Source organism: Equus przewalskii, chromosome 2 (assembly GCF_037783145.1).
Source record: "Equus przewalskii isolate Varuska chromosome 2, EquPr2, whole genome shotgun sequence".
Taxonomy (NCBI): Eukaryota; Metazoa; Chordata; class Mammalia; order Perissodactyla; family Equidae; genus Equus; species Equus przewalskii.
Genome location: NC_091832.1, coordinates 18,472,949 through 18,499,026, shown reverse-complemented (window position 1 = coordinate 18,499,026; position 26,078 = coordinate 18,472,949). Strand labels below are relative to the sequence as shown.

The following is a 26,078-nucleotide window of genomic DNA, read 5'->3' as shown; positions in this document are numbered from 1 at the left end:
TTTGTCATCAGGGGACAGAAGTGTACAGTGAGTACTACCTTATTGGCAAGGTGGTAATCCTTGGCAACCTACATAAAAAATTTGACAGGGATTGTCAAGGGATGCCAGCCCACAAAGCAGCTTCCAGGGCTAGCAAGGCACAACTGGTTTCTACTCACTTTTCAACATAGAGGACACTGAGTAAGTGCGTAGATCTCACTCAGTGTTGCATTGCTGTTCCTCCCAAACAGAAATGTATCCTCTGTGGTCATGCTCAACTGGGGGCCTGGGATGAGGAGGGAATTGCCTCATATGCTATATTGTATTTAAACCGAGATGTCTGATAGCAGTTTCCTTTTGCTTCTCCAGCCAATCTGAGCTAGAAAGTATCCAGGAAGTTTTGGGAGATTACCGAGCCTGCCATGGAACTCTCATCAAATGGATTGAGGAAACCACTGCCCAGCAGGAAATGATGAAGCCAGGCCAGGCGGAGGATAGCAGAGAGCTGTCGGAGCAGCTCAGCCAGCAGACGGTGGGTGCAACAGTAGCATGGTGAAAGTTGATGGCGGCGAGTTGGTTCATCATAAGAGAAGGTGATGTTCTAGCAATTAAGCTTCCCTCAAATGGCAAGACATTCCAAGCCCCATCTTCTGAAAAGGTTCAAGCTAATGGTTTTGTATTTAGCCCGGACAGACTTGTAAGGGTCTCTTCCAATCCTGAGTTTCTATGACTATATATTGAAATCATAGATGGACAGATTAAAATTATCTTGCTTTATTTTTTTCTTGATATTACATTTGATTTTACTCGAGTTAAAGTATGGGGGATTGAAAACCCAGGGAAAGCTGTGAATGGAAGAAAATTAATCAAAGTGGTTTTTATTTGTGGATATTTTTGTTTTTTGTTTTGTTTAGCATTACAATTAAGAGTACGAAGTCTGGAGTTAGATGCCTGGATTCCAGTCCTGGCTCACTCACTCACTATGAGACCTTGAGCAAATTATTTAGCCTCTCAGTATTCTACTTCCTTGTCAGTAAAGTGGACATAATCCATATTTTTTCAACCTACCTCACTCATAAGGTTATTGTCAGGTTGAAATGAAGTGATACACGTAAAACACATAGAACAGTGGTTCTCAAAGTGTGGACCCCAGACCGGCAGTATCAGCATCACCTGGGACCATGATAGAAAGGCAAGTTCTCAGACCAGAACCCAAACCTCCTGAGTCAGAGACTCTAGAGGTGGGGCCCACCCTTCTGTGTTTTATCCACCCTTCCAGGTGATTCTCATGCAGCTAAGGCTTGAAAACCACAGCCTTAGAACATAGTAAAAGCTCAGCTGCTTCAGTCATAATAATGACAATGATACTGTTGTGAAATTTTGGTTCCCAGGATCTGTTTGCAGAAATCGAGAGAAATCAGACAAAACTGGACCAGTGTCAAAAGTTTTCCCAGCAATACTCCACTCTTGTAAAGGTAACTCTGCCTTATACCCAAAAGGAACGTAAGTGACCTCCAGCTTAGGAAGACTTGCATTGTCGCTCTAGTTTTGTTTCCACACAGATGAGCGTAGCTCTTCTGCTTGAGGCTGGCGCCATCCTTCACGTGTTATTACATTTAATATGGATGTGTACTTCTTGTGGCCCCACATTTGGGGATGCTCAGAGAGGTATCAGACATGAGCTGTGATTCAGGGAGTCTACATTTGGGTGACCTACAGGCTTCTTAAATTTACCATGTCAAAAACGTGCATTTTAACAAGATTCCCAGATGATTCGCCCTGCTCTGCTCTAGGTCATTGAAAGTTTTCAAGCGGAGGTACAAAGTGGTCATCTTTGTGTTTTAGAAAAGTTATTCTGATAGGATAGAAAATAAATTGGAGATGAGACTGTAAGCAGGATAGTAAATAAGAGGCTCTTGCACCCGTCCATGAGAGATATGAAGAGGGCCTGGACTAGGGCAGCACTCTCAGGATTGCAGAGGAAGTGATAGAATAGCATGGCGACATGAGAAGAACATGGGTCTAGGGATTGGAAGACTGAGATTCTAATCCTGACTATTGCTCACCCACTGAGCAATAATTAATTAGGGAAACTCACTTCCTATCTCTGGACGTCAGTTTCCCCATGTATGAGATGAAAAGGGTGGTCAGCAAACTGCCAACTGCAAACTACAGGAGTCAACAAACGATGACCCACAGGCTAAATCCAGCCTGCACACCTATTTTTATATGGCCCATGAGAAATGGCTACGAAAATCAAAGGAAGAGTACTACTTGATGACACGTGAAAATTATCTGAACTTCAACTTCCAGTGTCTGTCAGAAAAGTTTTATTGTGACATAGGCATACTCTTTCATTTATTTATTGTCTATGACTGCTTTCACTGACAGTGGCAAAGTTGAGTAATTGTGACAGAGATAGTATGGCCCTATACAGGAAAAGTTTGCTAACCTCTAGTTTAAATGATCACCAAAATGCCTTCCAGCAATGAAATGCTGATTGTATTACATGCTGTGTGAGCTATAAAGCCCTATGTAAATAACAGTGAAATTTCTTCCTCCCCAGGACTATGAATTGCAACTGATGACATACAAGGCCTTTGTGGAATCACAGCAGAAATCCCCTGGCAAGCGCCGTCGCATGCTTTCCTCTTCAGATGCCATCACACAAGAGGTGAAAGTGTGGGGCGAGGACATGTGCCACCATCTTTCCTTAAGGGAAGATTTGTTTGTCTGGGCCTGCAGGTTGATTTAGGGTTCACCTTTCTGTTGAGATGTGACTTCACAAAAACTTCCTCTTATTTTCAACTATTTAAATTTACTTTTCTGGTAGATAATATATCTAAATTGTTTTTTTGAACCATAGTTCATGGACTTAAGGACTCGCTACACAGCCTTGGTGACCTTAACGACTCAGCATGTAAAATATATTAGTGATGCACTCCGGCGGCTGGAGGAGGAGGAGGTGAGGACAATTGGGTCCCAAATCATCTTGAAAATAGAGTTTAAAATCCTGTGCCTCATCTGTCAAGAGTTAAAGTGCACACACAGCTGATTTTCATTATTCATGGTAGTTGTGTTCTGTGAAGTTGCTGCGACTCCTGCCTTAGTGAATACTGGACTCTTGAACCTAGGGGAAATATAGGTTTAGGTTCCTGCAACATTTTTGTCAACAGATAATGCATAACCTTGTGTTCTGTGTGCTTTTGTTTAAAAACACCTTATTTAATGTATTTTGCAGATTCACTAACATTGAACTCATGGCCAAGAGCACTATGACTCATCCCTGAACAAAGCTTATTTAACATACGTTTTCTCCGTAAGGCACATCACAGTGTTCTTGTGCTTAGGAACACTAGACAGCACTTCAGTGCTATGCTTGGGTCCATTTTAAACACTGAAATCACCACCAAAAAACACAAAAATGTGAAAAACATGGCACTAAATAGACTACGAAAAGGACACATTTACAGTATAAGAGCTAGAACAAGAAGGCAAAGTGTCACCTTGTTCTACCTGAGCTGAGAACATTGGGTAACTAAAAGTGTTTGCCACTCTGTGCATGTCTGGGAATGACTGAAAATGCCACAAGTATTGATTTTGGAGTTATAAATAAATTTTAGTGAGTAGCTAAATTCACAAATATGGAATCTGTAAATAATGAGGATTGACTATTATGTCCAACACTCCCACTTCCGAGTATGTTTATTATAGAAATATTATAAGTATGAAGAAAGGGATGTGAACAAAGAAAGATCCCCAATAAAGCGTAATTTATTGAAGGGAAATATTGGAAATATCCAAATTCCACAGTGGAATGCTATGAAGCTGTTAAAAATAATGAAGTAGATTTAAGTGAACTGACATGGAAAGATAGTCGTGATATATTGTTTGGGGAAAAAAGCAAGTTAGAATACTATGTATAATTAAGATTTTAGTAAAAACAAAATTGTGTGTAGCATAAAAATGTAATATGAGCATACAAACAAGTTTAGAAGTATATATACCAAATTTCTCAGGCAATGAGATTAAGGGGCCATATATTACACATTTCAGATAGTTTGAATTAGATGTAATGAGTATGTAATCCTTTTTTAATTATAAAAATCTTCCATGTCTTTGCAAAATTTTCCACATATTCAACCACTCTTAGAAAAGAAATGCCCTTGGAAGCATTAACCCATACCAACTTTCGCATATGTAAATTAGCAAAAGACTTCCTTTTTGTCATTCCCTGCTTAATCTCTGTAGACGTCAATCTCATCACCTGTAAATCTAAGAATTATGAAAATAAGTAAGATGCTGTATGTACAGGGCTTTTTTAAATCAGTAAATAATTATTGAGTGCCCATCATATATAAAACAGCGTGCTTTTTTAGAAAGTTGCTAACCGGGGCTGGCCCCGTGGCTGAGTGGTTAAGTTCGCGCACTCCGCTGCAGGCGGCCTAGTGTTTCGTTGGTTCGAATCCTGGGTGCGGACATGGCACCGCTCATCAAACCACACTGAGGCAGCGTCCCACATACCACAACTAGAAGGACCCACAACAAAGACTATACAACTATGTACTGGGGGGCTTTGGGGAGAAAAAGGAAAAAAATAAAATCTTAAAAAAAAAGGTGTCAACCTAGATATAATGAATTTAGCTATTAGTATCATACAGTTAGGCACTTGTATTTAACTTGGGTTCATTTTAGCTGCCTACTGATTTAGGTAAATTTTATGGCTCTATTTTAGGAAATCTGAGGTCAGGCCAGTCTAATAAAACATTGACCGAGACACTGATTTTCTATTTTCTGTTCTAGAAAGTGGTAGAAGAGGAAAAACAGGAACATGTGGAGAAGGTTAAAGAACTTTTGGGCTGGGTGTCTGCACTAGCAAGGAATACACAAAGCAAAGCTACCTCATCCCAGACCAAAGAATCAACAGACATTGAAAAAGCTATTTTAGAGCAGCAGGTGAGTAGAAGGTCCATCTGTCTCTTACTGGATGGAATAATATATGATATTGCCTTAGGTGGAATAATATAAGTCACATATGGGCCACCCGTGAATGATTGTCCCAGTAAATGTTAATTTCCAAGACTTAAAGAAACTTAAGAAGTCGTCTTATTTGTACTTGTGCCTTTTTGATCAGCTATGTATAGTTCACTGGTAATAATAATCTAACTTAAGCTAGGTTTTTCCCTAGGATTTAAAAAGAGTTATTTCAAATAATTTTTGATTTTTTAATTTCTTGAGATCTGAAGTTTTTCTCTTTATTTCTACTACATAGGTTCTGGCAGAGGAGCTGACAACCAAGAGGGAACAAGTCTCTGAGGCCATTAAAACTTCACAGATCTTCTTGGCCAAGCATGGTCATAAGTGAGTATTAAGTTAGAGATTATGGCCCATCTCGGGTAAGTGAGTATTAAGTTAGAGTACCTGGCTTAAACTTAGGGTCATGATGAAAATTCATGCTGGAGGATTCATGGCAGCAAGAGCCAGATTACAAAGAGCCTTGTGGTTCATGCTGAGGAACTTGCATTTTACCCTGTCAGCTATGAGGAAGGATTTTAAACATGATTGGGTTTTGTTGATAAAGGTGTCTAGAACAGTGTTATAGAGAATGGATTGACATAGGGTGAAAGTAGAGGCTAAGAGACTAGTTGAGAGACTGGTTCTGATAATAGAGGCAAGAAATGAGAAAGGATGGGGAGGGGACAAAGATTCAAAAGATGTTAAGGGAAGGTTTGGTGACTAATGAAAATTATCAGATATAACTCCCAGGTTTCTGGCCTAGGCCACTGAGTGTATGGTGATGCCACTAACCAAGACAGAGAATACAGGAGAAGGTGTGGATTGAGGGAGAAGAAGGTAGCTTTAGTTTTAGACATTATAAATGAGAAGAGCCCATAGGACATCAGAGCGGAAATACCTGCTATGTATTAGGAAGTACCTAATACGTTAATTTATGCCTTACATAGTTCCACTAAAGTTGTCCAATAGGTAGCTGTATATGTAAATTTAGAATTAATGAGTGGAAATTTGAGTCACTGGCATAGTAGAGACATAGGAATGAATTAGCTTAAAAGGGTCCAAGGGCTTTTCAGTGTTTCTTGGCCTGTAAAGGAAGCCTGAGAGATGTAAAAGGGAAATTATGAGTGATATCTCAGAACTCAAGGGAGAATAGAGTTCCAAAAAGAAGGGAGTAGTCAGAAGTCAAGAAAGATTAAGACTGAGAAGTGTCTGTTAAATTTGGCAAGTTGGAAGTTTTTGGTGAATCTGGTGAAAAGTTGGGGGATGATGTCAGATTTAGTATGATGGGGAGCCTATGAGGTGAAAAAGGTAGCAATAGTGAAATTAGACTACTATTTCAAGAAGCTTAGCCATATGAAAGGGAAGAAATAATACAATAAATAATTAGAGTAGAATATATGATCAAGAAGAGTTTTTTCTTTTCTGAAAAGACCAGAGAGACTTAACTGTGCTTATGGATTGAGTCTCAAGGACCAAAAAGGAGAAAGGTTGAAGTAATAGGAGAGGGGTCCCAGAGGATAAAATTCATCAGCGGGTGGGAAAGGACAGCCTTAAACAGGAATTAGGACAGCTTTTCCTCTGAGGTCTGAGGAAAAGGAGTTAGAAAAGGTATAGATAGAGGTAAATATGCCAGGGGTGAAGCCAGAAAGCAAATAAACAGTGCCCAGTGAGTGATCTGTATTTTCTCTTTGAAACAGAGAGGCTGTTTGCTGAAAGTTAGACTAGTGACGAGGGGAAATAAAGAAGGATTGACTGGGAGCCTCCAAGAGGATTTTCAGGAAGCACTGAAGTCCAGGAGAGATTGGAAACCAGTAGCATCTTTTCTACATGGTTTTGGAATCCCTCTCCCCTAAATGGATATACTTAGCCTGTGTGTAGGAGCCGAGAAGTCCAATGGTTTGAGTGATCTGGGGCTGGAGTTTTATCAGATTACTGACGAGAGAGTGCAAGGAAAATAGTTAAGAAACTGATTGAGATGATGAACTGCGGAGTCTGGACTCTAAACTGAAGATAATAGAGACGACTGATAGATTAAGAGAAAGTGGAGGAGTCAAGGAAGGCTTACGAAATCTCAGTAAGTTGATGGATAGTTACAATATGAATCACAGGGTTCATTCTCAAAAACGTAAAGTAGAATGAGAAAAGGAACTTGCAAAATTCACCAGATTCAAGATAATGATTACCTCTGGGGAGAAAGGGAAAGGAATGGGCTTGGTGACAAATACACACTGGACTTTAATTATATCTGTGATGTCTTATTTCTAAGAAAAAGCTATAAAGCAAATCTGGTAAAATGCTAACATTTGGTAAAGCTGGATGGTTGAGTACTGGGTTAATGAAATTTTGTTATATTTTTCTCTTTTGTCTGTTTAAAATATTTCATTTTTAAAAGAGAAGAGGTATAGGAATAAAGAAATAAAACTGGAAAGGCAGGGTTATAATCAGATAGTAGGTTCTTCAAGTTTCAAATTTCAGAAGTGCAATAATTTTAGATGATGGCAAGGTCTAAGTTTGCCGTTGGTAGCTGGGGCTAAAGTGGAGTGGAGGCCATTTGGATTGAGAAGATTGTAGGACTACAAGCATGGGGTGTTAGACGACTGGTGGCATGAGCATTGACCTCACCAAGAGCCATGACTTGATATGAGTTAGATGCCAACGTATTCAGTGAGTGTGGAAGACTGACCAGACGATCCACGGTTAACAGTGACAAAGAATACTATCCAAGGTGGAGAAGTCAAGATTTTGAATCAATAGAGGAGAGTTTGGAGAAAGATTTTTCTCTAAAAGAGCTTTAATGCTTCATCCTTCAGGCTCTCAGAAAAAGAGAAGGAACAGATAGCTGAGCAACTGAATGCCCTGAATAAGGCTTACCATGACCTTTGTGATGGTTCAGCAAACCAGCTTCAGCAACTTCAGAGCCAGTTGGCCCAGCAGACAGAACAGAAGGTACTTTTCGTTTTTCTCTCCAAATGTTGAGAAAGGTACCTTTTGAATGGTATGAAGGAGCTTTGCTGACTGAGAGTCATGATCACTAGCTTTCCGTGACCAATGTGACTTAATTTTTAACCTCACCGTAGCAGCCATTTGTCTTGTGTTTCTTTACTGGGGGTTCCACGATGTGTTGGTCAGTCAAAAACACTAAAAGCCACTGAAAGTTAACCCTTCAGACTGGGTTCACCGTTTTGTTGTCTGCCATTTTGTGACAGATCACAGTCAAGGAGAACATAAATTCTATATTATATCTGATCACAGGGCAATAAGATTACTCTTCGTGCATTGTCACTCAAAAGTTGATAGCTAAGAGTTCTGAGTTTTGGGAAGAAGAGGTCGTGAACCTCTTCACCCATACTGTTTCTTAATATCTGCTAAGTAAATGAGAAATGTTCATTTCCAAAGCAAACTGGTGGATTAGCTGCGCTGACTGAGACGCTGGTTCCCCTTACACATAGTCATCCCATCATGTGACATCTTTACCAGTTCCCACTGATATTCATTTCCTGGACAAGATGAAAGTTGTTAAGTTCCTGCTGGTTCTCCTAAGTTCTTCCTGGATACTTGTGTGTATATGTAAACTTACCATATTATATACATGTGTCTCTGGGATATTTATGTGTGTTTGCCTGCTTATTTCCTATGTTGTGAAGCAGTGGCCAACTTATGTGGGGCAGGCCAAAATTTAAGTTTGTGTGGTAATCAAATTTGGTTTAGATGATACTCAAAATGATATTCAGACAAAATGTATTTTGACTCTGATCCTTGGATATGGAATTTGTGTAGCAGGAGCTATAGAGTTGTAAAGAGCACAAAACAGAACCAGCTATGATTTATTTGAGAGTAGATTTCCAAAAAGAATGTGCTGGTTTAGCATTCTCTGTGTAAGTAGCCCACTTCTAATGGCTGTTGCTTCACCATATAAGGGAATATGTGAAAAGTTTTAACAATTGCTTGCTGAGAACATCCAGTTCTCATTTTGAAATGTTAAAAAAAGGGGAGAAAAAAAGAGAGACAAGCTTCTGAGCACCACTACATTGAGCATGATGTGTCCCCTGTTACCGTTCGTGTGTTTCATGTGAAGTATTGTTCTGATTAACTGACATCCTTGCTTACAAGTTTCACTAACCCTTTGGAGTTTAAGCACAAATGCACAAAGGGAAAAGAGGACGACCTGTTTGGGGTTCTTTTTTGCAAAAAACAAACAGTCGCATGCTGGACGCTAACACCAAGCTTACACTGTGTGTGCGATACGGCTGAGCTGCTCCATAAGGCTCTCTCTCTTATCTGCCCAAGGCGTACTCTGCAACTCTGGTAAGTAGAAGCCTTTTATGTTTTCTTTCCTCCTCTCCCTCTGTCTTTTTCTGCTTGTTTAGGTCAGAATGCCCATGTTTGGTGGGACTGAAATGGATTTCTCTGGATTATTTCCCAGCTCAGTGCTTCCTGCCTATCGTCCACTTACAAGGGTGTTGGAAGGAACAGTGTGTAGTCTTTTCTCTTTGGCTAGACTCCAGGCCTTTTTTTCAATATCAGTGTTTCTGAGACTTCATGGATCTCATCAAAGAAATTAGAAGTTCTCAAAAGAGTCTTTTTCTTTGTCATAGTGTCTGCTTCTGAATAGTCTTTATGTGGATTTTGTAAAAGGACTTTTTTATGTATCTTAAAGAGTCATATGCCAGTGCAATTTTTGCTTCAATCTGTGTAGAATACATACCTTGTAGAGTCACATGACATACATTTACCTCATACGAGTTTAACTCTACATTCTGGGTCAGAAAACCAGGGGGGATGGAGAATAACACATAATATTTTGAGGAGTGTGGAGAATTCTGTCAGTCCACTATTTGAACAAATACAGTGAGGTGGAGATGTGAACCAACTCTGCTCCCTCATTTGCTATCTATTCTGAATCTCTTATAGTGTGCAACTAATCAGGCTTGAAATGCTCAGTGCATGTTTTTAAAATCTGAGGGGAAATAGGTTAATGATTTTAAGGATTTCCTACCATTTATCAGTTTATTCATTTATTCACCAAATGTTTATTTAATTGCTGGTACTGTTCCTACACAACGAATGGGCAAAGTACCTACTTTTATGGAGCTTACTTCTCTCTGAGACAGAAATGAAATACATTATTTACAAGGCAGGGAAGTGATTGGCAGTTGCTTCAACAAGATCCTCCATGGATAAGTTAAAGAGTTAACTGAGGATGAGAAAGTAGTACCAAAGAAAGGTAGATAAAACCATCTATAGAAGGTGAAGATAATGAACATGAACAAGAAGAGCTAGAAAGTTGGAGAGTAATAAAAGTGAGGAAGTGTTCTAAATGGTAGAACACTTGAATGATTTAATTTCTGAATACCATCATTCTGTGATAAAAGGCTTCAAAATAGGCATTCTTTAGGAGCTGTTTTTACGCCTTTTTGCAAGAGTAATTTTGACACCATATAAGGTTTGCCTTATTCACTGACCCTAGGACCTAACTCCTGTGTAAGATTCAACTCTACTTTACTTATCCTTCATGCTCTCCTGGATCTAACTGGGGAGGCAGTATACTAGCACAAGATTTAGAGTCAAGTCTTGGTTTGATTCTGGAACTCCACTAGTTTTGTGACCTTGGACAAGTTACCTAACCTTTCTGTGCCTCATTTTCTTATCTGCAAACTAAAGATTAAAATAATTCCTTTCATAAGATTGTTGTGAGGATTAAATATCAGTGCTCAATAAATATTTTAAGTGCTCAATAAATCTGTTAAGTGCCCAACAAGTGGTAGCTGTAATCATGATGGCTGTACTACCCGTTCTAGCCTGGGTAGTACAGAATAAAAGTTAGCAGTGGCTCCAGAGGCAAGGGTCCCCAGTCTGCTCCTTCCTTGACTTGCTACTTCCAATTCCTAGAAGTAATTTAGCTCAGAGTCATTGCTTTGGAGATGCTAGCACTGGCCACTGAGAGTATGACTGCCCCAATTGCTAACCAGCTGCTTGAGTAATATACACAGGGCCATTTACTGAGATGCACAACTGTTGTTTGACTGTCGGGCTGCTTAACTCTCTCTTCTGATCCTGTGGACTGGTCCTGCTGAATTCATCAGCAGGGAAGTGCTACTTCAAGAGTCTTCTGCATGGGTTGTGACACTGAGAAGTTGTTGTATGGGGTTGAATTCTCATTTTGAGGGAAGTGGTATGTGTCTGTAAGAACTTTGTGGTGATTTTGTCTTAGAAATAGCTGTCCTTTCATGTTCGCTGCTTGCTACTTCGTAGAGCTTGTCACTCAGATATGCTTAAGGCTACCATCCCTCAAGTAAGCTGTGAACTTCTGGCCATGTTAAACATTCTGCAGTTTAGAAAAATTCTTTAGCATTAACACTGCCAGGCTTCAGAATGTTCCCCATGCGGTGGGGCTCATCCCAGGCTGAGTTTTTCTTGTGATCAGCATTTGATATACATAGTTCTTTCAACAGTTGTGCTTCTCTGATTTAGTTTTCTTTTTCATTTTTTCTTTTAGGGTTGCAGAGCAGTTGCTGGGGTGATTGACCTAGGCACAGTGGAGATATTTCCCATCTTCAGAGCCATGCAAAAGGGCCTCATTGACCAAGACACAGGCCTTGTGCTCCTGGAATCCCAGGTTATCATGTCTGGCCTCATTGCCCCTGAGACCAGTGAAAAGCTCTCTTTGGAGGAGGGCCTAGCCAGAAACCTTATTAATCCCCAGATGTACCAGCAGCTCCGGGAGCTACAGGATGCCCTGTCTTTAATAAGCAAGCTTACTGAGAGCGAAGGCCCTCTTTCTGTGGTGGAAGCAATTGAAAAGAAAGTCATCAGTGAGAGAGTTGGACTGAGAATCTTAGAAGCTCACCTGGCAACTGGAGGTTTCAGTCTGCCTCCCAGTAAGAACTATGTTAACCTAGAAGAGGCTTTTCACCAGGGCCTCATTTCTGCATGGCTTTACTCAGAGTTAGAGTCTCACCTGAGATCGTCCAAGAATTTGATAGACCCCAATACAGCTGAGAAAATTGGTTTACTGGATCTGATGCAGAGATGTATTGTCCACGAGGAATCAGGGTTGAAATTGCTGCCTGTCAAGCAATTGGCAGGGGGAATGGTGAGCTTGAAATCAGGCCGGAAGGTTAGCATTTTCCGTGCAGTTCAGGAAGGACTAATAGATCGGCAGGTCACTGTCCGGCTGCTGGAAGCTCAGCTTTTTGCTGGTGGCATAGTAGATCCAAGAACAGGACACAGACTTACAGTCGAAGAAGCTGTAAGACATAATTTAATTGACCAAGATATGGCCTGTGCTATTCTCATAAGGCAGCTTCAGACAGGTGGTATCATAGACACTGTCACTGGGCGTAGGCTGACAATAGATGAATCAGTGAGCAATGATCTAGTAGCTGCTAAGATTGCCCTTGTGATTCTGGAGTCCCTTTGGTCAGTCATGGGGTTGCTGTGGCCTGAATCTGGAGAGATCCTCCCAATTACAGATGCCCTGGAACAAGGTATTGTGTCTACTGAACTAGCTCATAAAATCCTTAGTGGCCGACAGCATATTAAAGCCCTGTTTCTACCAGCAACCAGAGAGATTTGGACCTGGAAAAAAGCAATAGAAAATGGTATGTTGGACAAAGATCTTGCCAATAACTTAAAATCGATTTGCATACCTGATGTGATGCCCCACATACAATTAGCAGACTCTTCAGAACGAAGCAAATTGAACATTAGTCCTGGAGCAGCAGGTCTACTGTGCAGCAAAGGCCCAACTGAGGGCAGAGCGAGCCACAGCGAGAAGCTGTTGTTTCAGTTGATGACTCACAGCTACATTGATGTGCGGAATGGAGAGAGGCTGCTCCTGTTAGACAGTGCGCTCGTAGAGACACTAAGAGCAAGAGGTGAACGTCAGGCAGATCCTCCGGAAGTCTTGGGAATTGGGCGTCAGAGTCTAGAAACTCCTGAGGAATTACAAGAATCAGTAAGAGTGAAAATCACAGGAACCTCCTCTGATGGGCTGACTGTGAGGCCACGTAAGTTCCACTTTTCTTCCCAGAGCAAAGCGTATCCTGATCAGGCAAATTGCACTGAATCAGAAAGCAAAAAGACCATTGTAGAAACAGAAGTTTCCTTCATAGAGAACCCCAAAAAGGACCTGTTTGTAGGGCAACAAAAAGTGGGAATTCCAAATGTTAATACTTTGAAGGTCATAAATAAAGTCAAATCAGAGTTAAAAAGGCAGTTGTTAGCTACCAAAAAAGAAGACCAAACAGAATTGTCTTCTAGAGAAAATGTCAGCAGAGGATCTCTCTTTACGGTACCTCCTGAGGAAACAGAAGATGTGACCTTGGTGGTGGACAAAAATCCTTTCTCTATTGAAACACCAAAGGAAGAATGGCAGACTATCAGAAAGGCTTCCTTAATGTGTCAGAAAGAAGAAGCAAACACACTTGAAACAAAATATATTCCAGGTGAAACTGGAAGACCTCTCCTGAAACCACAAAGCGAAAAGTCACAATTTCAGGTAGAGAAAACTCTAGCTTTAGAATCAGAACTAAAGCCTGAAAATGATATGGATATTCATTCTCTGGACAAAAAGGAAGCTTTACATAAAACATCTAGGGATGACCATAAACAAAGTCCAAAAGGACAGAACATTGCAGGTGGTAGTATGATGATGTTAGAAAAGACAAATGAGGAAGATGATGGTTGTGAAACTTCCCTGTCAAGCAGTCATCCTTCAGAACTGCTTGAAGAAGCTACCTTAAATATATTATCTGCACAGTTGCTAGATGGCGGTATCTTTCATGAACAGACAGGTCAAAAGCTCTTACTAAATGAAGCAGTAGCCCGAGGCATTGTGCCCAGTCACACTGCTGTGAAACTTATGGGAAAGCTGAACATGTTTCGGGGCTTCTTTGACTCTCAGACATGTGAGTCTTTGACAACTGAAGAAGTCATTGATGAAGGTCTGATGGATGAGAAATTATTACATAATGTCCTTATGGCAGACAAAGCTATAAGTGGTGTTTTAGACCCCCGAACCCACACACTCTGCTCTGTGAAGGAAGCAGTTGCAGTTGGACTTCTTGACACACAGACAGCCACCAGAATTTTAGAGGGGCAGGTGGTGACTGGTGGAATTGTTGACCTGAAGCGAGGTAAAAAAGTTTCTGTAACTTTGGCCTCAAATCTTGGCTTGGTAGATAGTGCTGACCAGACAGAACTTATAAATCTGGAGAAAGCTTCCAAAGGCAGAGATGCTGAAAAAACAGTTATGGAGAGATTAATTAGCTTACAAATGGAAACAACTGGAATTATGGACCCTGATAGCAAAGCCCCTTTAACAATTGTGGAGTCTATTGACAGAGGACTTTTGGAGAGAGAAGAGGCTGTTCGGTTGTTGACTAAGCAGGTAGTGGATGGAGGTATCATTCACCATATATCTGGGATGAGACTTTCTGTTGATAATGCCTTTAAACATGGTATCATTGATGAAGATTTAGCCAAGCAACTCAAAAAAGTTGAGAGCTTAAGCCTCCATCAGTTTTTTCATCCTGAAACAAAGGAAACTATTTCCCTCCTTGAAGCCATAAATTTAGATCTTGTTACCCCAGACTTGAAAAGAGAAATCCAAGAAATTCAGGCCTTGACTGGAAGCTTTGTAGATCTCATTTCTAGCCAGAGATTGACCTTGGCAGAAGCTAAAAAAGAAGGACTGTTAACTAATAAAGCAATATTGTCTTCGGGAATGATGCATGGGATTGTGGATCCTGAGAATTACAGAATTGTTCCCTATTCAGAATTAATAAAGAAATGTAAGATTGATATTGATTCTGGACAGAGATATCTAGAAGTAATTCCCTTCTCAGACATTAAAGATGGAGTAAGTGACAAAGTACTTACATTGTCTCAAGCAACTCAGCTTGGGAAAGTAGAGTTTGCATATACACTGAAGGTTCTGGAAGCTCAGGCAAATACTGGGGGAATCATAGATCCTGCCACAGGAAAAAGACTGACATTGGCATCAGCTTTGGAACAGAAATTAGTGGATGAAAATATGGTCAGAATTATTGCATCTCATCAGGTGTTAAATGGAGGAATTGTTGACATATTTAATGATCAGAGAGTGACTTTAAAGGAAGCAATTGAGCAAGGATTTATCAGCCCTGAACTAGCAACTATGATCCAAATAGATACTTTAGAGTCCAGTGATCATTGGGCTCAGACTGAAAAGCAAGATGGAATTGAAGCATGTGAATTAAAGAGGGAATTTCTCAGAAAGGAAATGTTAATTGCTTGTACTCAGACTGCTGGAATGAGTTGTGGTAAAGGTGAAAGTGAGAAATTGTTTAAAATTCAAAGTCAGTCTGCACAAGAAAAGGTTAAAATAAGGGTTTCTGATGGGGAGCAGGCAAAAATGAGCAGGGAAATTTCGTTATCAGAATTGGAGTGCAAGGATCAAGATAAGAGGAGAGCTTCTCCAAATGCTGAAGAATCTGTCAGTTTCATAATTCCTAGTGATCGTAAGGGTAAATCATTGGGCCAAGTTTCAGTGACACACCCTCACTCAGAAGATAGTGATTTTAATCTCAAAGAGGTGGCTAGCAATAACATGGAAAAAAATACAAATGAAGAGCAGGAAAAAATAGTGGCACAAGTAGAAATTATTTCTCATGTGAAACAGTCTACATCAGGTCTGGATTCTAAAGAAATAAAGGAAAACCAAGAAGAAATTATTTCAGAAGTACAAGAATCAAATTGTGTAACTTCAGGCAAATTTCTGAGTGAGCAGTTTATGCAGAAACTAATGAATACCAGGGAGAAAAGTAAGAGAGAGAAGAGGGAGATGATTGTTGAAGAAAGTGTCAGAACATACAAACCAGCAGTTCATTCAGAAGAAAAGTTGAATCAGGAAACTGCCATTAGAGAGGACCATGATTCCAATATAAAGAGTCAACCCACAGAAGTAACTGTAAGTGAAAAAGGGAAAGAAGCTGATAGAGAACTGGGATTTTCTCTTATTTGTAAAGCTGAAGACTCTTCTTCCCAAATGATACCCCAAGGAATTTCTGTAAGAAATCAAGATGCTTTAACATTCTTCAGTTCTAATCAAGTCAGTGAAAAAGTCAAAAATTTGAGCCTCAGCTTGACTTTAAAAGCAGAAGAAAATTTATCTCAAGACATTACTGGTGGGACCCAGAGTGAGCCATTATCTTCTATGACCCCAAGACCTGAAGGATTGCACTACCAGGAATCAGTTGGAAAAGCCCAAGTTACAGACATATCTCAAATTTCCAAAACAGACAAATCTTTCCAAGGAACCACTAGGCAGGAGACCAACTATTATCAAGATTCCTGTGTTACCTTTAAGACTGAGGAAACCAAAGATCTGAGTTGCTCATCTGATGAGTACAAAGAAAAGATGTACCAAGAAGTACCTTTTAATTCAAGAAGATTCTTTAAATTGGAAGAAACTACAGTTTCTGGAGTAGACCCCAAAGAAGTGCATTTTGTGGAATTCTCAGACAGAAAGGACCTTCATCATCAGGACAGCAAAAATGATAGTGAACTTTGTGGAATTCTCGAATCTAAAATAGTAACAACTCAGGAAATAACTGGAGAGAAATTTCCAGAAATGTCAAACCCTATCATTACAGGTGCAGAAGCAGGGTCCTTTAAAGGCATAGTGACTCAGGGAGTTCCCAGAGTCTTGGTGTCTCTTCTTCCAGAGAAAGTGTTCAAAGATGGGTCTCAAAAAGAGAATACAGGGCAACAGGATGCCACCATCATTCCCGCTCTTCCACAGACCAGTGAAGAAAAGACAGTGCCTCTCATACACCCTACAGTGAAGATGGATGAGAAGACGCCACAGGAAGAGCTCAGAGAAACCCCTGGTAGTGAACAGACTCCCTTTGTGACTGCACCCAGGGAAAAGGGAAGTGAAGGTGTAAACCTGGAGCCCTGCAGAGCAACTAAAGTAAGTTTCCCAGTGGCATGTAAGTGTATAGTTTTAGATATAGCTAGTTTAATGCTAAAACTCTTGACTGGATACTGAGTTTAGTTATGTATTATTGGATGCATACATATATTTCAGGGCACGAGATGGTTCTTTAGGTATAACTTAGTTTATCATCATCTGTTTGTAACATAGTTGTTGGGAAATTAGGCAATGACTGAACGTCTTTCTGATATTTGCAGGGGTTTCAAGTTAGAAAGTAAAACATTGGAGCTAATTTGAAATACTGGGGTGATGCTATGTGAAGTCAGAGTAGCTTTTGGAAGTTTTATTGAAATTATGCTTATAGATTGATAATTGTGAGCTTCTTCTCCTTGAGGAAGTTAATAAAATCATTCTTTTGTCTATTGATTTGATACAACATAGACAAAATAACATGTTTTATTTCATCCCACCCTATGTGTAGTAAAAATTTCTACTTGTCTATCAGTAAGACCCAGCCTGCTTTACAAAGCAGACTTAAAGGAGAATGTGAGATCTGAGTGAGTTTTCTTTTCGGCTCCACAGAATGTATTTAACCGACGACTCTGTCTAGAACATGATGAGAAACTGGTATCCTATCTGTCTCTATTACGAGACATTGAAATGAGGACCAAACAGATTCAGCCTCTGGAGCTAGACTTGGCAGAGCTACGGGATCTGCTATGTCAGGCTAAGGTAAGTTTCCAGAGACTTCCTCCAGGCCTACCAGCTTGGAGGAAATAGAGACTATTCAGGAAGAAAAACGTGTTCAAAAACACCACCATTTAAAGGACAAAAAATAGACTGAAAAAGTGCAACTGGAGATCTCTGAAGAACACAGGAAATACTGGTCTCGCAGAAACCAAAGCAGAAGAGACTCAAGAGAAGAGTAGTCAGCAACATTAAACACTGGAGAGGGACTGAGTACAATGAGGACTAAAAGGGTGATTTAGCACCTGATAGTCATTGATGACCTTGATAAGGAATAGTTTTAGTGGAGTGTTGGGATGTAAACTAGGTTGCAGTAAGAATAAACAGAAGCTTGGAAGGTGGGGACAATTAATATAGATCATTCTTTCCAGAAGCTTGGTAATGCAGTCAAGGAAAGAGGTAGGACACCAGCTAAAGGAGATGAACTGAAATTACTGAAACAGGTTTACCAGTTCTCTCAATGGCCAGAGTATGGCCTTGGGTAGGGTGGCTGAAGGGGCAGTGAAGATGATGCCCAGAAGAACTACCAAGCTTTTCCATGGCTTATTTCTGGCTTCTATGCTGAGAAACAGAATATTGTAGAATAGATGAATGGGAAGGCTGGCTTAGGGTGTTTTTAGTTCCTTGGTCCTGCCCCCTTGGAATTTGGAGTGAAAGAGTCATCCTTTCAATTGGCTTAGTCTGTATAACCTTATATAAGGCATAATGACACTCTTGGAAAGGGAGCAAGTTGTCGTGGAAGGAGCACTGTACCAAGTCAACCTGAGTCCAAGTCCTGGCTCTATTGCTTACCAGCTGGGTGACCTCGAACAAAAAAACTTGACATTTTTAAGTTCTGAGGCATCTCTTTTATAAATCCAGAATAATAGTATCTACTCTGCTTACCTCAAGAATTAGTACTTGTGAGAACCAAATAAACTAATTGAATGTGTATGAAACCATTTTATAGGCCCTAAAGCCTGTATAGGCCTAAGGTGAGAGAAAAATGTGTTCACAGCTGATTCCTAGACAGCAAGATTCTAGTCTTGATTTTGGAGGTAACTCCACTTTATCCCCTCAGATTTTAGACAAGGAGCTAAAAGATCTGTCCACCTTGGTAAGTCAGGAATTGGAGTGTGTGAATCAGATTATTGTCAGCCAGCCTCAAGAAGTCCCTGCTCAACTGTTGAAGGCACTAGAGAAAGATGCCAAGAATCTTCAAAAGTCCCTCAGCTCAGTGACTGACACCTGGAGTTCCAGACTCCTCCACCTCCAGAGTGCTGTGGAAGTAAAAAAGGTAGCTTCTTGTCCCAAAGGTTCACAAAGTCAGGGCAGGCTTGGAGATTTTTGTAATCTAATTTGCCATTTATTTCTTAGACTAAAGTGTTAACTCAGCACGAACAGCTAGAAGGCAAACTTCAAGATCTGAGAGCCTGGGTTGGCAATACCAACCTTATTCTGAACAGCAAGGAATATAACAGTGAAATAGATGCTGAGAGCCTGAGTCACTGTCTGCAACAGTATGAGGTAAACTCTGCACCCATTCTCAAACATGTTTTATTTGTCCTTTAAGATGTATCAATTTTATTCTTCTGCTAGGCAAACCAGTATCTGTACTTACCTTTCTTAGAAAGTCTGATTCTCCATTTCAGTAATAAAGTCAGCTATGTTTATTTTTTTGGTTTCCGTACCCCTGGAGCTTCAGTGATTATGATTATTTCTCCTTTTCGCTGTCTCTGAGAGAGAGTCTACAGAATGGGCTCTGATTAGCAACTTCATCTCCTCTTTGTAACTGAGCATCTAGTATCCGTCCTTTGTTTCTGTTTTGCCCAAGATCTAATCCTATGTACACACACCTATTTCAGGAAAATTTTTCCTTTTTTTAAGATTTTACTTTTTATTTTTCCTTCTTCTACCCAAAGCCCGCCAGTACATAGTTGTGTATTTTAGTTGTGGGTCCTTCTAGTTGTGGCATGTGGGATGCTGCCTCAGCATGGCCTGATGAGCAGTGCCATGCCCGCACCCAGGATCCGAACCAGTGAAACCCCAGGCCACCGAAGTGGAGCACAGGAACTTAACCACTTGGCCACAGGGCTGGCCCCTCAGGAAAATTTTTGATCAATGATCTAGAGCATAGGTGGGCAAACTTTCTGTAAAGGGCCGGAAAGTAAATACTTTAGGCCTTACAGGTCATATGGCAAATGGCCCATTTCTGTGGCAACCACTCAGCTCTGCCATTGAAACATGAAAGCAGCCATAGACAATATGTAAATGAGTGATTGTGGATGTGATACAATGAAACTTTATTTACAAAAACAGATGGTAGGCAAATTTGGGTCTGGGGCTGTAGATTGCCAATCCCTGATCCAGAGAGATGCTTTTCTTCTTGTTAAGCCCCAAATTAATTGATTCTGTTTATAAATCAGTGAGAGAAGGGTAAAGACTCAGATACATATGAGCCAGATGGTTTTTCTCCCAAGCATTGTTCTTTTTTGTTGTTGTACTTAAGATAATATCAGATGTTACTTACACTGGTTTGTCTGCCTTCTGCTATAGATACCCCTCTCCTTAAATTCTTTTCAAGGTAGAGCAGAACTAGAGGTGTCCCCTGCTGTTCCATCTTCTCCCTTTTCCTCAGCCTTAAGAGGAGACAGAGGTTCATCTATGGTCGGGCTCCTTGTATACAATCTCATTTCTCTTTATCTTGCAAGAGTTGGCGTGCCTTCTTCTTTCATACCCTTTTATACAAAGATATCATTGGGTGAGTGAATGGCAGAATTTACCCATTCACTGACAGGGTATTACAAAGAAACAAGGGTGAAAGATTGCTATAACATAGCGTGAGATAGAAAAACAAAGCACCTCATGCATTGGTTTCCTCCCTAGTTGTAACTTATGTGCATTCTCTTATGGAAAGAGAGCCACAGTCTAAGCCTTGGTTTCCTAGTGAGTTTCCCATATCCATGTGTTCACAGTTCAAGGAAGCAGAGTCTTACGATAAATATCCAAGCAGCTCTCCTAGCCTGCTTTGCAGGATTGCTGAGTACTCTTGATAGAGATATGGATATCTTAATTGTTTTTATTGAGTCTAGTATAACATGGCTGGTAATCACTAAATGTTTGTGGGAAAACTGCATGCTTTTAATTGCCTGAAAACAGATAATTCTAGTATTTAGGCTGTTTTTACATAAGCTTTAAGGGAGCAATGTAACTTTTATGTAAGAAAGTCTGACTGTAATCCTTTACAGTTTTAAAATATATGAGCAACATTATTTGCTCTAAAAATTAGACTGTAGTGAACCACAAATAAATTGAATATTTTCTCACTTTTGGCCTACCAGTAACTCACTGCCAGACAAATAGAAATAGGTGTTTGAACTTCAGAAAATACAATTAGAGGGGCCAGCCTGGTGGCGTAGTGGTTAAGTTCATGTGCTCTGCTTCAGCGGCCCAGGATTTGCAGGTTCAGATCCTGCATGTGAACCTAGCGCTGCTCGTTAAGCCACTCTGTGGTGGCATCCCACATAAAATAGAGGAAGATTGGCACAGATGTTAGCTCAGGACAAATCTTCCTCACAAAAAAAAAGTAAAAGAAAAAGAAAATGCAATTAGATATATCTCAGACCAGAAATTCATGTTAAACTTTCCAAAACTTAAAAAAAAATTTTTTTTAACAAATATGTGAGATTAGCAGCAGTGTAATTCTGCTAACATAGATAGTGCTTGCTGCATTTGGAAATCCAGGCCTAGTAAAGGAAACCTAATTCTAATTTATGAGGAGTTTGGAGAGAGCAGAAGTGAGAGAGACTTCCAGTGCTAGTATGGCCCTAGAAATTATCAGTGTCTAATATAAAAATTGACACAAAATTAACCTCTCTTTGATTATGTTGATTCTTTGATTAGAACCAATAACTTTTGCTTCGATAGAGATTTAGAAGTTTCTTTTTTTTTCCTTTCCCGACTTACCTTAGGATTTGAAACAGCCCATGGCTGAAAGGAAATCTCAGCTGGATGCTCTTGGCTTTGATATTCAGTTCTTTATCTCTGAGCATGCCCAGGACTTGTCCCCTCAGCAGAACCGGCAGATGCTGAGGCTTCTGAATGAACTGCAGAGGGCCTTCCAGGGCCTTGTGGAGCAGACCGCGGCTCAAATGGATGCCTTGCAGGGCCGTCTTCAACAAGTGGAGCAGGCAGCCCGGGTCAAGGTCAGACTGAACCAGCAGCTGGGCGCAGTTTGTCTTTGAGATGTCCTCTGTCTTTGGGTTTTCTGGCCAAACTCCATCTATTCATGACTCCAGGAAGCTGCTGTTGCCACTTTGGAAATTTCATGTCATTCAGACCCGTTTGGTTCTGGTCCAGGAGGCAGCTGTTCTGCCTGATTTTCTTGCCATGTTTTTGATTTTATGTGTGTGTGAGAGAGAATATGTGTGTTTAGGTGTGTATGCATGTATGAGTACTTTCTTTTTAGTGAGACTCTACCCTCACTGTCTCACCATCTCTGACTTTCAAATCACATCCCTGGCCCTTTTTTCTCCTACTTTCTCCGTCAGCATTCTTTTGAGGACTGTTAGAAATATTTAGGTACTCTGAACTTTTGAGAAGAATAGTTCTGATACCAGTTTTATTCTGGGACTTTTCAAATGATTAACAAGAAGATTCCTTGACAACCTTCAAACAGCTCTACAAGGAAATTTTTATGAGAATCATATTAATTTTTTAGCACCTTTTAAATTATTGTTTCCTAGCACCTTTCTTTACACTGTAGTGCCCAGTGCTTATTCAATGATGGAAAATAGTGTGCAGAAGCAGGGGTGACAGATTTTGAAAAAAAACCAAGCAGTCCTACCACCTTCCATCACAGCCCTCTTCTTGCAAAACTCAACATAATTGCATCAGTGGTAACATTGTATCCTTAGAATACCAAGAATGATGCTTATGCCATTTCTGCTGTTTGAATAATAAGTTGGAATTAAGCAAGATGATATTAGAATTGTCATTATCATCAGCATATCTGTCTCAGAGTCTCCTTTATTAAATATTGTGCAAAGTAGAATTGAGCTTTTGGGTCAGGCTTAAAGGAAATTAGATTAGTCAATTCCATATGTCCCCTATTACTACTTAGCTGTTTCCACTGTATTGAAATTGAAATAAAATACTAATGAAACACTTTAGTTACCTTCTAAATGTGAAAATTTATAATGTCCTCACTTGGGAATTTGTATAGTGTAGTGTAACCTGGAGATAATTAATGAAATAGCGCTGACCTGAGCCACCCTATGACATGGCCCAGATCCAGGGTAGGCCCCTGAGCTGCAGCAGGTGGTAGCACTGCATGTGATCATTCTCTCTGAACGTGTAATTAATTCCACAATGTTTATTAACCTCATTATTGTCAGAAATGCTCTGCTTCTCTCTATATTTGCCCTGAACGCACGTGTATGTCTGTGTGTTAACTTGTTTGCTTTGCTTTTTTCAGATTCAGTCTGCACCCATCCTAACCCATGAAGATCCCGTTTTACAGCTGAAGAGCTCTTAGGAGTTCTCTTCCAGAGCCCTTCTGTTTGTCATAAAGAGGGGGAGAGGGGGCCAGTTTGGGCACCTGTTTGTAAGTGCAGGTGACTAAAATGCTATCAGAAGGGAGAAACTGGTGAAAATGGTTTTAGAAGGATGGTCAGGAGAACACATCATGCTCAATTGCTCAATCAGGTGCTTCAGTGTCATGCAACTGAGATGAGATCTGGAGAAAGGATCAGGCACAGATGCATATTCCCTCCCTCCCCTTGGGCCTGGTGTTTCTCTTTGATGTCCTAGTAGACACCTGAAGGACTGAGCCAGTTGCTATTCTTGGCAATTTCTTCTCAAAATAGTCAAGCCTCTCCTGCCTGGCATGTAATCATTCCATTTAATGGGGTGTCTGCATTTGTGAGACATTTGATTTATAAAGCCACTTCAATTATTAAGAAGTTCAATTAGCATATGAATTATCCAGTTTCTTGATTTTTCCTCTTAGTCCAATCTTTCTAATTTTCCATATTTTGACTTAATATGTGGCGTTCCCCTGGTTCTGGTAGAAGAACTGATCAGAACTACTAATTTATTATCATCTATGGATTTCAAGGATCTAGGCTCTCTGTTCTCCATTTCGAAGGATAATGATAGCAGTCTGGCAAAGGAGCCCCCAAACCAAAACCTGGGAGCATTCTTTCCTGAAATTACCCCTGATTATAATCTAGACCATAGATGCAGATCAATAGACTGTCCAAATGAGGGGAGTTTTCTGAATATGATTTCTGTGCTTTTTCCTGTTCCAGTCTCCCACCAACTTTTCCATCCTTGAGATATAATCTTCCTGTTTTACATTTCAGGGAGTTATCTTGTATTTGTAAAATGAGAATTATTTATTGTCTCTTGGCCCCTTTTCATTTTAATTAGACCCTGCAGAAACAACAAAATACCTGTCACCAGAAATTAGAGGATCTTTGCAGCTGGCTAGGACAGGCAGAAAGAGCATTGGTGGGCCACCAAAGTAGAGCCACCCAGCAGGATCTCTCTGCTTTGCAGAAGAACCAAAGTGACTTGAAGGTCAGTCCCTTTTTTTATCCCTTTAACAAGTATTTATAAAGGGTGGCCATGTGCCAGGCACAGTGCTTAGTGCTAGCAACATAACGATAAACAGACATCATCCCTGTTTTCATAAAGCTTACAGATAGATATTACACAAATAATCAAAAAATGAACATATAATTATTAAATGTTATATCTGTAAAGGAAAATTTACATAAGAGCATATAGCAGAGACCTAATCTAGTCTAGGATGTTAGAAAAGATTACCTTGAAGAAGTATCACTTAAATTGAGAAATGAAGGGTAGGTAGGAGTTAATGCATGAAGGGGTAGGAGGAGGAAAAGAATACACCAGGTAGAGGCCTATGCATCATCTTGAGGTAGGAATGGGATCGAGCACAACATGGTCAAGAGCTAAAACAAAGCTAGTTCAGGTGGACTGCAAAGAACAAAAGGAAGACTAGTGAATGACGAAGCTCGAGAGTAGGGGACGCACCTCATGCTGGGCCTTGTAGGCTACATTAAAGAGAAGGAGTGATAACCAAGAGAGCATAAAGGATCAACCAGGCCTCGGCTCAGCTAGAATCTTATCAACTCTTCTTTAGAGAAAAATGATCTCTTTGAGGATAACTCATTGCAAAATAAAAATCTCTGCTGTTCAGCATGTTTATGGGCAGTCTCTTCTTTTGTCATCACTAAATATGTGTTTAGAAAATTAAATATTAGAAAATTTCTTAATTAAAAATATTTTAAAATTTGTTATTTGCGTTGATTTGGGCCTAAACCTTAAGCAAATTATAGTGAGGGACATACTTCTGTTGCAGATGTGTCATCCTAGCCATTGCATCTTCTTACTGTTTGTTAGAGGTCTTAGAAGTTCTAAAGTTGAAGGCTCTGCCATCCTGTTTTCATGTGTTAAGGATTTACAGGACGACATTCAGAATCATGCCACCTCATTTGCCAGTATTGTCAAAGACGTTGAAGGGTTCCTGGAAGAGAACCAGACCAAGCTAAGCCCCCATGAGTTGACAGCTCTTCGGGAAAAGCTTCATCAGGCCAAGCAGCAATATGAGGCTCTCCAGGAACAGATGCGGGTGGCCCAGAAGGAGCTGGAGGAAGTAGTGACCTCAGCCTTACAGCAGGAGACTGAGAAGGTAACCAGAGTGCTTTGATACTTGGTATATTTCAAAAACGAAAATTTTGGTACCCACACAAACAAAAGGTAATGAGGGGGAACTTCCTTACAAAGGGCATAAAATCATGAAAAAGAGCTACTTCAGGAGCTTGTCTGTGAGTCAATATCTATTTTTGCAAGAAATATCCAGAAAGACTTTAAGTCAGGAATACTTGGTAGACAGTTCATATGACCAAAAAAAGAAAAAGAAAAAGTCTTGCTATATGTGTACTCAGTACTCTGACTAATTGAAAAACGTTAGAAAGAACTTAGTGAGGAAGATAGTACCCCGGGGAGGAAAAAGCAAGGTGGTGTATTTCTAACATGAATCTGGACTGGTGATCCAAGAGTATTAGGGGAAAATATCTGGGGAGTCTTAGTGGGCTACAAGATATCCCCAAGCTGCCACTGTCATTTCAGTAGGAATCTTGGCACTGGGGTAAACCAGAAAAGATAAAGCCTCAAATGGTTGTCTGCACCCCACTCAGTACTGGCATATTGAATTAGAATCCTTTTTCTGGCTATGGACTCTGATGGGAATGAGGAAGATGGAGAAAGTGGAAAAGAGAAAAAGTTACCTGAAGATGAATCCTGAAATACATGAATGTATCACTTGGCATAATCTGTTTCATTAATTTAAATACTTAAAGAGTCAGAAAAATAGAATTTGGGAGGCAACTCAATGCTTTGTTTGGCAGAG

The 26,078-nt window shown here is 40.2% G+C and overlaps 1 protein-coding gene across 49 annotated transcripts in view; it reads left to right on the top strand.

Annotated features, from left to right (window-relative positions):
- Positions 1–26,078, top strand: part of MACF1 (microtubule actin crosslinking factor 1) — a 323,957-nt gene that overhangs the window by 187,731 nt on the left and 110,148 nt on the right. For 47 of the 49 annotated variants that reach the window (XR_011537445.1, XM_070610253.1, XM_070610252.1 and 44 more), the window contains 14 exons: positions 349–511; positions 1,371–1,454; positions 2,546–2,653; positions 2,846–2,944; positions 4,783–4,935; positions 5,252–5,340; positions 7,806–7,941; positions 11,492–16,951; positions 17,498–17,647; positions 18,723–18,938; positions 19,019–19,168; positions 21,613–21,846; positions 24,074–24,223; positions 25,125–25,358. Coding sequence is in view for 48 of the 49 variants with exons in the window: in XM_070610253.1 (XP_070466354.1) it covers positions 349–511; positions 1,371–1,454; positions 2,546–2,653; positions 2,846–2,944; positions 4,783–4,935; positions 5,252–5,340; positions 7,806–7,941; positions 11,492–16,951; positions 17,498–17,647; positions 18,723–18,938; positions 19,019–19,168; positions 21,613–21,846; positions 24,074–24,223; positions 25,125–25,358 (7,426 nt within the window). In the remaining variant the exon portion in view is untranslated. The remainder of the gene's footprint in view (positions 1–348; positions 512–1,370; positions 1,455–2,545; positions 2,654–2,845; positions 2,945–4,782; positions 4,936–5,251; positions 5,341–7,805; positions 7,942–11,491; positions 16,952–17,497; positions 17,648–18,722; positions 18,939–19,018; positions 19,169–21,612; positions 21,847–24,073; positions 24,224–25,124; positions 25,359–26,078) is intronic. The other 2 variants (XM_070610246.1, XM_070610244.1) reach the window with 1 other exon arrangement.